This window comes from Pinus tabuliformis, chromosome 2_2 (genome assembly GCF_031772625.1).
Source record: "Pinus tabuliformis cultivar Carrire ecotype Pingquan chromosome 2_2, CPIR1, whole genome shotgun sequence".
Taxonomy (NCBI): domain Eukaryota; kingdom Viridiplantae; phylum Streptophyta; class Pinopsida; order Pinales; family Pinaceae; genus Pinus; species Pinus tabuliformis.
The window spans coordinates 492871540-492886228 of NC_142300.1; the positions used below are offsets into that span (position 1 = coordinate 492871540).

Below are 14689 nucleotides of genomic sequence, written 5' to 3' on the forward strand. Positions count from 1 at the left end.
TTAATAATTTTACTTGTCACATAATTCTAATTCAAGTTGCTAGGACATTCAGTTGTATCTCCTAAACTTGTTGGTTTCCAACGGGTTCCTCATCATTCCATCTATAGGGACTACCCCCCTTAGCCTGCATTTAGGAGATAGCTTAAATGGAGAAGGCAAAGATATGAGTGACAACCCCTTCCCTGAGCGTTATTGCCTTGGGTATACAGTTCGGGCGACAACAAGACCTTTGCCCCAAAAGCTAGATATTCGTCTATCAAGGCTATTGCAGCACTGATGGGGTGGAGGATCCATCGGATGGACTTTAAAACAACATTTCTCAATGGGGTTGTTGAGGAGGACATTTATGTTGAGCAACAGGAGGGATTTGAGACATGCAACAAGGATACTCACATTTGAAAACGCAAGAGATCCTTGTATGGGTTCAAACAGGCTCCACAAGCATGGTATGCTCGGATAGACAATTACCTTCAAGGATTGGGCTTCAACAAGAGTGAAGTGGACCCCAACCTCTACTACATTATTGTTGGAGGTGAGCCGCTTATTTTGGTGCTATATGTGGACGATCTAATTTTGACAGGCGCAAATAAGCTCATCCAAGAGTGCAAGAGCAATCTTGCAAGCGAGTTTGAGATGAAGGATATGGGACCGATGCACGATTTCCTTTGACTGGAAGTTTGGCTGGGTGATGGAGAGATCTTCTTGGGGCATGGCAAGTACGCCCTGAAGATTCTAAGAAGACTTCACATGCAGGATTGCAAGCCCGTGACTAATCCTCTACTCACATCTTCTTGGGGCAGGGCAAGTACGCCCTAAAGATTCTGAGAAGACTTCACATGCAAGATTGCAAGCCCATGATGATGCCTCTAGTCACAGACTGAAGGAAGGTGGATACATCCAGATCGGAGCGAGTAGATCCTTTACTTTACTAATAGTTGATTGGGTCGCTAATGTATTTGGTAAACACGCAGCGTGACATATGTTTTGCAGTTAACTCTTTGATCCAGTTTAGGGTCAAGCTATGTTACCGGAATTTGAATACGGATACGGATCCGAATCCGCTATCTTTTTGAAAATCCAGGATCAGGATATGGCAAGGATATGTCACGTACAAATAAATAAAATATAATAATATTTTTTAAATTTTAAAAAGCACTTTAGAGTTCAAAAATCAAATACTCCATGAAACCATCAAACACTTTTAGAACTGAAACCATTAGATATATTATAAATATGAAGACTAAAACACTGAAATGATGCATCCTCCCTCATACAAAGTAACAAAAAGGATCATAATATCATAAATGATAATACTAGATACATTTACATATCCTCAAATGGATCTATATCTTCTGCATATTGCAACTCTACATCATGAATAGATGATGAGGGTCCTAGAATGTAGGAAGTTACATCAGTAGGTTGGACTGGTGGTGGAACAATATCCTCAAGTAGGTTGAGATGAGTCATGGCATTTAGTGTTAGGTTCAAGTTAGAGATCTCAGGCTCCACATCCCACATCCTGCTCGGACCTTTTTTATACTCTGGTTCAACATGTGATAGAAGACGGAGGTTGGAATGGACATACACAAGATCCTTAGCCTTTGCCGCTCCCAGCTTGTTTCGCTTCACTAAATGGATGAAGCCATATGTACTCCAATTCCTCTCAGCTGATGAGGAACTAGCAACCTGTGATAAGAACCTGGTGACTAGAGTAGAGAGATGAACGTTATCCCCACCATGGAAGCCCCACCAAATAATAAGATCAAGATGCCCTCGATCGTCCATAGCTACGGGATCTGAAAAGTTGCCAGTAGATTGTACAAACTCTCCAAATTCTTGGCGGACTTCCATTGCAACTCCCATATCTCTATAAATTTTCCTCAAAGTTGTCTTGTATCCTTGTACCACTTCAAAATCCTTGTTTGGCGCTCTTCTACCAGGGAAAGACAAAATTTTGGAATGATAGTATTTAGAGGGCAATGCATATGCCAAAATGTGTAATGATGTGGTCATTTTGTTCCACCTTTCTGTAACTATGTCCTTCACTAAATAATAGAATGTTTCATAAGGGTCATTTTCACTTGCCCTGATAATTTCCCTTATCCTCTCCAACATACTATCAATGTTTTCATAAACTTCCCCCAAGCAAGGTGTATCTGTATCAAATGCCCTAATCAAGGTCAAGATTGGTTCAGTGAACCGTAGAAGGTATTGGACCTTGACCCACCATGCATCATCAAGAATGGTGGACTTGATTTTTTTCCCTCTATCAAAAGTGGAAGTCCTCCATGATTCCCAAAGAGAGTCAATGACCATTGCTTGTAATGCTTGCCTCACCTCCACAAGCCTCTTTATGACAAAAGTGTGGGAGGCAAAACGAATTTCAGCAACCTACAAGTTTCAAAATGACAAAAAGTCAAATCTCAAATGAGAAATCATTTTTAGTTAAAATTAAAAATTTCCAATACAAATTTGAAATAATATTGATTAAAAAATTAATACCTTCAATAGTTCCAACTTTGCGAAACCTCGATATATGGCCTGAGACATTGAATGATTGGTTATGAACATTTGGATTTCTTTTGATGCTACATCATTAATCCATTCAATCTCACCAATCTTGGCAAACATAAGGTTCAATGAATGTACTGCACATGGAGTCCAAAAAATGTGCTCATATTGACCCTCCACAATAAAACTTGCAGCTTTACAAATCTGTGCATTGTCCGTAATGACTTTGACAACATTATGTGGCCCCACACTTTCTATTGCATTAATAAGAATTGTGGATATGAAAGATGCATCTTTCTTTATTCTACTACAATCAACAGCATTCAAAAACATTGTCCCTTGGGGGCATACTGCATTAACATTAATTAATGAGTGGTTTCTTTGGGCTCTCCATCCATCAGAAATGGACACCCCTATTTCTGCCCATGTATCTCGGATTGCCTGTAGCTGTCTATCCACGGATTGTCACTGTGATGCCAACAAAGTAGTGCGGACTTTTTCATATCCAGGGCTTTTGTACCCTTTTGGTGCTTCATTAACTAACTTAATCATTTGTTGCCAATAAGAAGAACGCACCAAATTGAATGCTAACCCATTTGCATAGATGCAACGAGCTACATGTTCATCGGCTATGTCCCTACCTTTATTATTGAAACACGTTTCAAGAGGGCCTTTTATTAGTTGTGGCAGCGGGCCTAGATGGCAATGGAGGCCTAGTTGTAGAGCTTTGCACAGGGTGTTTTCCCTTAGCAAGCTTTCTATCAGCAGCTTCTTGTAAAAATGCATAGAATTTCATTTTTCTAGGACTCAAACCTTGGCCAAGTTTGCAATTGCATCTTTTGGCCCGGTGCATACTTGCACCCGTGTGTTAGTTTGACTAGTGAGATGGGCCTTCACTCTAGTATATGAGCCATTTTTTATATCTTGGCATTCATTGCACTTGCATTTAAATGAACCACCTCCAGGATTTTTTCCAATAATCTCCACATACTGCCATAGAGGAGATTTTGGGTTTCTTTTGATGATTTCCCCTTCACTATGCTCATGTTGTGATGGTTCCATAATGATAATGGTTAGGTTACTGCATATAAAATTCATATTATAATATATTATCAATAAACAATTAAAAATTAAAATACACAATTAATTTATTAAATACATTAAAATTTAAAAAGAAATTTTATTGAAGAAAAAAAAAATTGGAAAGGGGAATTAAAAAGTGTGCTAAATAATATTTAGGCATTTATGATCTTTCATCTCTACTTATGTTATTATATAACATATACATGCTAAAGATGACAAATATAACTTTATAAAGATATATAATATATATTATGGAGAGAACAATAAAATTATAAATGCCTAATGGAGAGAATATATAAAAACAAAACATGATAAATAATTAGAACAATAAAATTATAAATGCGGCAATGCCTAATGGAGAGTATATAATATTTATTGTTAATATATATTGGATCAAGGTCAAGATATATAATATGGAGAAAATATATACAATACGGATAGAACAATAATTTAATAAACAACAAAGTTCAAACTACTAATAAGCAATAAACGACAATTTAATAGTTTATTAATAAACTATTTAATAAACTAATATGGAGAGAACAATAATAAATAATTCAATATTTTATGATGTATTTTTAAAAATGGCACTATGGAGAGAACGACTATCGGGCCTTGGCAACGAAAAACAAAACAAAAAATTAGTATTTAACATTTGTGGGTTTACCTTTGTCGGTTGATGGACAACGAAGGCTTCGGCTGAGCATTCCTGGCAGCAACTAAGCGTTCTTGGCGACAGCAGAGAGTTCCTCTCACAAAGCAAGTTGGCGGCAACGACTAAGTGACGGCTTCCTCGACAGCTCTATCCCGACTGGCCACAACTTCCTCAATGGCTTTGTCGTTGTACAATCCTTTTGTTCCAACTTCTTGTCGCTGTGCTCACGAGTTCCAACCTCCAAACACTGCGTTGTTGTGTGAAGCAGGGGCCCAGTTCAATATTTAACAATTGTTGTGTGAAGCAGGGGCCGAGTTCAACATTTAACAGTTGTTGTGTGAAGCAGGGGGATATTCAGTGTGAGTGTCGACAAAGGGGAGGGACCACAAGTTAATAAAGTTAAAAGTTAAAACCTAAAACGAACAAAAAAAAAAACCTAAAGTGACAATCAACCCATTTCGGCGATTCCAGCAACTTGCCAAACTGGCTCGAGATCCATTTCGTCCGAGAATGAGACGTTTCCTAAAACCACAAATCTGCAAGCATCCGTATTTAAGCCGTATTTTGGCAGATCCGGATCCGGATCCAGTTCAGATCCGCGGAACCGCCAATCTTCACCCTTACTATGCCGGATCCAGCAACATAGGGGTCAAGCCTACCAGAGCACATTGGGTTGCTACCAAGCATGTATTGAGATATCTCAACGGGACAATAGAGTACAAATTGTGGTATAGACAGGTTGATGAGATGAGGCTTGAGTGCTTCACAAATGCAAATTGGGCAGGGAGCTTCATAGACAAGAAGAGAACATCAAGATGCACATTCAATGTTGCATCAGCGGTTGTTTCATGGTTCAGCCAGAAGCAGAGATCAGTTGCATTTAGCTCAGCGAAGGCAAAGTACATGACTGCCAATTTGGAAGGGTGCGAAGGTATCGATTGAGGAAGCTTCCAGTGGGCTTGTTTAGACAGAAGTTGGAGGCTACTGTGATCCATTGTGACAATCAGAGCTACATCAAGCTCTTTGAGAATTTATTGTTTGACAGTCGCTCAAAGCACATCGACATATGTTATCATCACATCAAGGATATTGTCCAAAAAGGTATAGTTACACTCCAATATGTACCAACAAAGGAGCAAACAACAGACATTCTCACCAAGGTCTTGCTAAGGACCAAGTTTGTTTACCTCAAAGAGAAGTTGGGTGTAGTGCAAAACACCTTCCTCTCTAAGAGGGAGTGTTGATTGGAGTAGAGAAGTAAGGGTTTTGCTTGCCTAAGTGCTAAGGCTAGCAGAGGGACCCACAAGACAACCACTTTAGCATAATATTAATTTATTTAACTATTTCCTAAAGTTGGACTTAGGAAAAATTAAAATTCCTAAGTTAACTTATGATTTAAACTTAGTCCTTCATTATGATTTAATCTCAGTCGTTAAGAGAGATGTTAGGGTTAAGGTCGAAATTATAAGAGGAGATAGAGCGAGTAAGTGGCAAGTCAGTTGAGCACAAGCAATGTGTCGAACCAGCAAGAAGAAAAGACTAAGGTTTAGCAGATCCTAATGATTTGGCATCTAGGAGGAAGAGATAGAGTGAGGGTTGAATTGCCTCAGCTCAAACAGCGTTTTCCCAGTCTCCAATTTGCACATGTGTGCAAGGAGGAGAGATATGAGCTCACACGTGTGCGCAAATAAGCAGATCCACATGGTCTTTCTGCAAATCAAATGCGCAAAAGGAAGATCAAGTTATCTTGGAGGTTGATCCGTTGTTTTCCTGTGGTAAAAGGGAAGTTCTCCCTTGCTACAATTTTTTGTTTAAAATAAAAAATTAATAATAAAAAAGCTTTTGCTAAAGATAATAAAAGACACAAAGTTAAAGGTTTTCCCCAGAGTTGGAGTTTCCTAAGTATATCTTGTGTTCTATGTGTGTTTAATGTGTTTGTCTTCAGATTTATTATTTATTTTCCGTTGTGAATGCTAAGTTAGAAAACTTAGTGTATTTGCAATTTAAGTTTCCAAGGCAGCAGATGTTTGTATTTCTGGTTTTACACTTAGAAAGTTGTGAACCAATTACTAGGTTTTAAGAAAATCTAACACATACAAAAACTTCAAACTTTAGAAGAGTAGGAATGTCATACATTTGAAACTTCAAACTCAAGTAAAACAAAATGGTTTTCATTATCAATCATTGATCTCTCTTGCCTTACCAAATATGATGGACATTTTGACCACATCAAATATTAGCTAGTCCAAAATGCATCATTATATTTTGCTATCCAATATGGTGTTGTATGGGGGATGAAAAACTAGAGTTGTGGCTTTATTAGGCCCGTGTTAGGGGTCTAACTTCGAAAAATTGATTAATTAATGGGCATTAATTGAGGAAATTGATTTTGCTCTAGAGACTTCCAGAGAAAAGTCACTTGATGGAGTCTAAGATGATCTATGTCATTGATTGTGATTAGATCTTGGTCATTGATGCTCGACGAGAGATTATAAGAAAAAGACGATGGGGTTAGAGATAGACACAGTTTACAGTTTGTGAGCAACACAGATCAAATTCCTCAGTTCATAGTATTCTGTGAGGGCGCAGTTCGACCTAGGGAAAGAGCATCAAAGAGAGGGAGCAGCAGAGGTTTGGGAGCAAAGATCCAGAGGAGATTTTCTTGAGTTTTCTAGTGTCTAGAGGCAAGAAAAAGGAGGTTGAATTGTCCCCAGAAGAGGTCGATTTGTGCAATGTAAGTTAGCCAATATAGTAGTGCGAGTTGCCATAAGAGGTTTGATTGAGTTGTCGAAGGACGGATCAGTGTCCAGAAGGTAGAGTGAATTCATTCCAGAGGCAAAGGGAGACTAGACATCCAGGCAAATCCAAGGCTATGCGAAATTATTCTAAGTAACAGTGCACATTTATGGAGGGAGAACGAATTCCAAATAAGGGTGTGAGTTGCCCAAAGAGAGGTCAAATTAGTTGCAGAGGAGACTAGGGTGTCTCTAGTATATTTTGCAAGTGTATTGTCGAAGGTTTGCCAGTTGGGCAACCAATTGTAATTATTTTCCGAAATTGTTGCATAATAATAAAACCCTCATTTGTTGCATCGAATTTCCCTGCGGGGATTTTTCCAGGGACAATTGTCCAAAAACAACGATGTCATTATTTAGTGTGTGTGCATCCATTTCTCAGTTCCGCATTTTTATTTCTGCAACGTATTTTAATTGTGAAGAATTGCAATGTGGTTTATTTGCTAATTGTCGTAATAATAATTACATAAGGCAAATAAACTATTAAATTAGGAGAATAATACTCAATTGCTGTAGTTCAAGGAATTTTCACACATTCGACATTATTATACACGTTAAGATCCTTCTAGTGGTCCAAAAGTCACCTTAATTGAAATTCATATGAAAGAGTTACGCCTCCTAGAAGTTGACCTATACTTAACCATTGTAGTACCTGATGGATGCAGCATCAACCCTACCTACCAACACATGTGGAGCGAGTACAACTCCCATTGCCCACACATGTGACATCAACTCCCATTACCTCATTGCTAAATTGGATACCAAATCAAGTACAAATCAACTTCAAGAGCAAATAGTTAGAATAATGCAAAATTACAAATACTTGGAACTAATCAACAAAATGTTAAGCGATGACACACACATAAGGAAGAGACTACATCAAGAATGTGAAGCAATCTTCCTGCTTTAAAAGAGACACGGAACAACAAAATTTCGAGATTGCAACATGGTACAATACCTATCCCCGGTTCCTCAAAATTAGTACTTTTGTACAAATGTGAGGAATGGAAACCAAACATTCCCAACCATGGGAGGACCGAGGAATCATATTGAAAAGTTCAAACACGTTCAACAACAAGCTCATTCAAGATTAAACAACTACCTCTTATGCCCATCAAGGCCAAACAAAGTGATTGGGACATACGGTGTTAATGCCACCCATCTCAGTTCAAATCCTGGATAACCCTTGGCACATGATGACAGCATTTGTGTGAAAAGATTGAGGTTATAATGGCAGCCCATGAGTTTCAACCTTGTGTCAAGCAAGTGATATTCTACCTAGTTACTAATTCTCCCAACTAGTTCGGACAAAACAAAAACAACTACCCCTTATGACATTTTGTCGATTGAAACAAGTCTATATTCACGTGAATTAGAAGCAATGAAGGTGGCAAAATTGGACGAGTAGAGAATGGCAACATTAGGAAACAACAGAATTAAGAGGAAAGAGAACACATGGGACCTACAGTGGCAATGATGGTTTCAACACATGCATTATAGACAACAACTGCCCAAAAACAAGACACAGCTCAAATTCTACACAAAACACTACTATAAAAAAGGTAAATGTAAAAGGTACATTAGGAGAAAACGAAAATGTCACATACACAATTTCCACCCAATGGAGGAAATCAAAATTCAATATTATGTGTATGCACATGTTTCGGACGAAAAAAGCAAGTGGTGACCCAACTAAGCCCAATTTCCTTCAGGCAAGAAAATGTTGGTCGCAATAAATCCCACCCATGATTAGCTCTTGGTTTAGTGACAACGTTTCTTCCGGTAGCAATAGGTTCAAATTTCGAATGGCTCTGGAGGGTGCCTCTATCCCATTTTGTGCGCCATTCACCTTGCTAGATTGTTCCCACTTAGCTTCGTATAGGTGAAGCCATGACTAATGGCCATGAAATCACTCCCATGGACGAAGAATTGAAGTAAAGAGATGGGAAGTGCAAAATGAGGATTGAAGAAAGATACCTTCATACACCAATTACAAATGTAATTTCATTCCTATTGAAGACGAGAGCAACAAGATTCTTACCCGAAAAGCTGGTGTGCGATTGCAAGAGCTGTAGTAGTTTTCCCTGTCCCTGGAGGGCCATAGAAAAGCAAATGTGGCAGCTGCAAACAATAAACAATACCAGGAATCACATACCATAAAAGTATTGAGAAAACAAAAAAAAAAAACAAAATAAAGAAGCTAATTCACACAGCTACCACTTGCTGTACATTAAAATAGAAAAAGGATTCAAGGTACATAACTTACATTGCCAGTATCGAGTGTGTTCGTAAGTGCCCTCACAACTTCTTCCTGATGGGCAACATCTTTTACCTGCTTCGGCCTACTGCAAAACCCCCATAACACACAACCCTCAGCATCACGCAACTGAAATTTTAGAAGCAGAAATTTAATTTATCCGGTGAATTTACTTACTACTTCTCCACCCATTGCTGAGAACTAGCGTGAATTGGAGCCATTTTTTGTTGCGAAATCTCGATGATGCCCTACTTAAATCTTGGGAATACAACTCCTCCTGTTCATAATAGAGGCATCAGGCTTCCCGCCTTGTGTTTAACTGGAAAAAACAGAATAAAACTAAACTAAGGTTACCCAAACTCCGCTGCATGATAATGTAGAAGTTAAAGCATCCACATTTATTGGTATGCACGAACGGGATTATTTCTTTGATATCACCAATCTACGGATTTGGGCATTTCCGGTGTGATTCCGCTCTCACCACTTTATACAAAACGGTTTTCGGAAAAGTGAACGTTTGATGTGGTTTAAAATGGTGTTCGGGTTACAGGAGGTGCGACCATCCCCGTTTCCTTTTGGTGGTGTTTTGGTATTAAACAAGGTTTCATCCAGTTCAGCATCTCAGCGTTTTATTTGGGATTGATGTTAGCGTTAAATAAGGTTTCTCTATCTTTGTAAGCAAAAATATGTTTTCTTTCTCATTATGTTTGATTAATATGAATTAGAGAAATTAAGTAAGTTGGTTAACGTCAACTCATGGTTACAAAGTAGTATTCTGAATTTTCACTCTCGGAAAAACCCATTCAAATAAGCTATGATGGGGACCAAGCAAAGTTAATTCTTTTACATTTATTTCGAGTTTTATTAATTTATTTTTTATAGTAGTATTGTCATCGTAGTAAATAATATAGTTTTTGACTAAGTAAAAGTTGTATTATTTAAACTAACAATTGCACTAGATGTTGCAAAGAAAATGTTGTAAGGCATAAATTGGGGAAGAATTGTGACATATAAAAATACATTATGCGAGCACATATAACTTAATATACCCAGGTAAAAGTAATTAGATTAGGTGGTGTGAGGATTTGCGACTGAGCTCTGGAGTAGCCATGGAACCCTAGCTGCGTCTCGGCACCTTCGTGCCCTTATTGCTCTGCGCCCCGTGGCTTTGGGCCCTCTGCCCTCCTCCTCTGCATTCCTTTTGATTTTCTGCAGATTCAGAGCACACATCTTCTGCTGGGAGGGACGATTAAGCCGGGCTCACCCTCATGGAGGCCCCGAGCTCGCCCCAGGCAGGCCCGCCTTCATCTGTCAAAGCTTTCTCTCAGCTCTTGGCTAGCTTGCCGCAGAAGAAGAAGAGCGAAGCAGCCAAGTTTGTTAAGAGGGTGGAAGACATTCCTGAAATCACCCTGCCACCAGAGACCCCGATTCAGGTCGCCCTTTCCTTAGCTGAGCGGGCTCTCGTGGGCCAATTCCCAGGTCTTTGGCCTTCTCCTAAGACCACGGAGTCCTGGGTAAACAGGAACTGGGCTCCTCTGATCAAGTGCAGCATCACTTCTTACTTCTTAGGACGAGGGTTTTTCCTCTTCGAATTCACCTCAAAGGAAGACAAGGATCTGATCTTTCAAAATGGCCCCTATTTCATGGGCCCCCAGGGTTTGTACCTCAACAGATGGACGCCAGATTTCGACCCTGCAGTCGATGTCCCCTCAGCTATCCCTGTATGGGTCAGACTCCCTAATCTCCCAGTCCATTGCTGGAACTGGGACTCGCTGAAACACATCGGAAACGCCCTTGGGAAATTCATAGATAGGGAAAACAGCAAAGATCAATATGACTGTGCTCGTATCTGCGTAGAAGTAGACCTAGAGGTGGGTCTCCCGGAAGCCATCAAAATCAAAGTAGGAAACTGGACCCATTTGCAGAAGCTGGATTATGAGCAGCTGCCTTTCAAATGCCGAAAATGTCATGTCTATGGCCACTTCGCCAGAGGATGCCCAACCAATGTGGAATCAGATAAGGGTAAAGAAGAAGGTTGGAACCAGGTCAAGCGCACCAGGAAAATCCAAAAGCAGGTTGGTCCAAATGGAAGAGGTCCTCAGGCCCCCCCTCAGCAACCCCCTCCCAGAATGGATCAAGAAAATAAATTCGCCCCTCTAAGCTCGCAAATAGAGGAATCTCAGGAACCAGAAAATCAAAAATCAACCCCTCCCTCTAAAGGTACCCCCAAAGGTCCTGGAAACGGAGTTGAGCAAGCTGGAAGTGGTGTTCCAGCAATAGATATGGCAATGGCTGAGAGCTCCAAAGGAAACACTGTCGAAGTAGAGGAAGATGAGCATGAATCGGAGTGCTCAGAGGAAGAAGGGGAAATAGGAGAATCCCAAGCTTCGATAAGGAGATCCACAAGAGGCCGCAAATCAGATCGGGAAAAAAGAGAGCAGGAAACTTTCAAGGATAAGCTTCAAGGCAGCCAGCCAACCCTTGAGAAGTTACTAGCATCAAAAGCAAAGATGGCGAGAAACTAGTCCCAAGGCTCCAAAGGAGCCAACCAGAAATACAAATGATGAAGATAGTCTCCTGGAACTGTAGAGGTATGGGGAGCATAATCAAAGAAGAAGCCATCAGAAGTTTAATAAGAACAGAAACTCCTGACATACTTCTCATCCAGGAGACCAAACTGGAAGACTTTGTCTTCCTTCAGGCAAGTAAGAAACTCTGGAACAAATGTGAGGCGAAAGCAATCTCAGCCCGAGGGGCTTCCGGAGGGTTGGGCACTCTTTGGAACGCTAGCAAATTCACATTCGTCTCTGAAACCCTCAATACTCACTAGCTGCTCTTAAAATTGCAGCATATAGATTCAAAAGAGATAATCAATCTCTTCGACGTGTACACCCCCGTGAACGTTGTGGAAAAAAAGGACTGTTGGGACTCCATAAGAACCCAAGCAGATCTAGTTAATCTTGAGAATATCATCATAGCAGGAGATCTCAATCTCACTCTCTTATCAGCAGACAAGAGAGGAGGCAGCATTGTTCGAGATCCAGCAAGGGAATGGGCAGAGGACCTTATGCAGGACTGGGACCTACTGGACATCAAGCCAATCTTTGGTAAGTACACTTGGACTAATAAAAGAATTGGTCCTGGCCACATTGCTGCTAGATTGGATAGATTCTTAATTCAAAGCTCTTTTCTTCTGCTTGGATTAGAGGTTAGAGTGCATATTCTCCCATGTAGCACTTCAGATCATAAACCCATCATGCTGGAACTCGTGTTTCAGCTTCACCTTGGACCTATACCTTTTAGATTTAGCCTGCTCTGGGCTAAGGAATCGGACTTCATGCAATTAGTTAAGGACACTTGGTTGTAGCCGGTCAAAGGCTCCCCCTTTTTCGTCTGGGAAGAAAAGCTCAAAAGAATGAAAAGGGCTTTGAAAATATGGGCCAAATCTCTACCAAATCCAGCCAACAAAAGGAAAAAAAAAATCCAACACATGCTAGAAGTCCACCAGCTCCAAGCCAAAACAGCGGACATAACAACAGAGATTCTAGATAAAGAAGCCCTGTTTAAGCAAAACTATCATAAGGCATGTCTAGCTCAGGAAGAATATTGGAGACTTAACTCTCACAGTCTTTGGCTCAAAGCAGGGGACAAGAACTCTTCCTTCTTTCACAAACAAGCTCAGGCAAGGAAATGTACCAATTCCATTTCCAAAATCAAAGATGGTACCATCATTCACAAGGATAATGCAAACATCAAAAAGCAACTTCTCTTCATTTTAAAAGTCTGTATAGCGAAGATATAATTCTGGATCAAAACTCAGAGATGATGGACGGGATCCCCTCCCTGATTTCTGCTGAAATGAATCACCTCCTTGAAGCTAAAGTCACCAAGAATGAAGTCAAGGCTGCCTTATTTGCCATGAACCCAGACAAAGCCCCTGGGCCGGATGGATTCTCAGCCAGATTCCTCCAAATTTGCTGGTCCATTGTGGAAAAGGATCTTTACAAAATGGTTCTAAAATCCCAAGTTTGCCAGAAAATCAGAGGAAGCACGAACTCTGCTTTTCTTGCTCTCATCCCCAAAGAGAAGGGAGCCAACTCCTTCAACAGGTTTCGTCCGATTTCGCTTTGTAATATAGGTTACAAATTGATCACCAAAGTCATCGCTAACAGACTGAAGCCCATCCTCCCCCACTATCATTCCGGAAAGCCAAGGAAGATTCATTCAAGGTAGACAGATTGTGGACAACTTCATTCTGGTCCAGGAGGCAATCCATTCAAGCTCGAGTCGCAATGAAAAAGGTATGGTTGTCAAACTTGATTTAGCAAATGCTTTTGATAGAGTTAGGCATAGTTTTCTGTTGAAAGTCTTACATAAGCTTGGATTTGGTGAGAAAATTATAAATTGGACTCGAGCTTACATCTCAGAGCCTTGGATTGCCCCATTAATAAATGGCAGAGCTGCCGATTTTTTCAAAGCCACGAGAGGGCTCAGGTAGGGGTGCCCTCTCTCACCTCTTTTATTTGTTCTTCAAGCCTCTGTTCTCAGTTTTTACCTAGACAAAAAAAGAGCAGATCAGGATATTGCTGGACTCTGTATTGCAAGAGGTGTGAAAACCATTAATCATGCCCTATTCGCAGATGACTCGCTGCTATTGGGAGCAGCTTCTAGGCTTATTGCCTCCAGATTTAAAAAAGCTTTGGATGAGTTTTGTTTGGTATTGGGAAGCAGTCTAAACAAAGGAAAATTCCATATCTATTGCTGGAACACCACTTCCAGCTTGCTCAACTCCATTTCCAGAACTTTTGGTTTTGCAGCATCCTCAAATTGGACTTCCTTCAAGTATTTGGGCCTCCCGATTTTTCTCAAAAAAGCTTACAACAGAGATTGGCTCCCCCAATTGGAGAAATTCAAGAACAAGTTGCTTGCCTGGGGTTATTCCTAGCTTAACATTGCTGGTAAGTTTGTCCTTATTAAATCTATGCTCTCCAGCCTTCCCTTGTTTCAGTTTTCTGTCCTTCTCGCTCCAACTGGTATTCTCGGAAAAATGGAGGAGACCATTCGAAAATTCTTTTGGAAGCAGGGCAAGAAGAATGAGAAAAAGATTCCGCTAGTCAACTGGGAATGCATCTCCAAACCACTATTGGAAGGAGGCTTGAACTTCAAGAATCTTGGCTACCATATTGTAAAAATGGGAGCTAAATTAATCTGGAGAATTATTGCCCCTAAACCTGGCTGGGCGCAATTAGCTCTTTGGAAAAAATACTTCAAAGGCCAGCGTTCTCATTGCCTAGATCACCCTAAGATGCATCCAAATATGCCCTTTCTAAAGCTTTGCAGCAAAGCTTGCTCTCTCATCAAAGATCATGCCTTCTGGGTTCCTGG

At 40.3% G+C, this 14689-nt stretch overlaps 1 protein-coding gene across 1 annotated transcript in view; it reads right to left on the reverse strand.

Annotated features, from left to right (window-relative positions):
• The window catches only part of LOC149193526 (replication factor C subunit 2-like), a 326348-nt gene extending 316438 nt beyond the window's left edge, over nt 1-9910 (reverse strand). Inside the window, exons 1-4 of the mRNA XM_089407345.1 lie at nt 9786-9910; nt 9482-9581; nt 9314-9392; nt 9089-9168 (exon numbers count right to left, since the gene is read on the reverse strand). Of these exons, the coding sequence (XP_089263471.1) occupies nt 9089-9168; nt 9314-9392; nt 9482-9525 (203 nt within the window). The 5' untranslated portion in view covers nt 9526-9581; nt 9786-9910. The remainder of the gene's footprint in view (nt 1-9088; nt 9169-9313; nt 9393-9481; nt 9582-9785) is intronic.
• Nucleotides 9911-14689: the final 4779 nt, after the last annotated feature.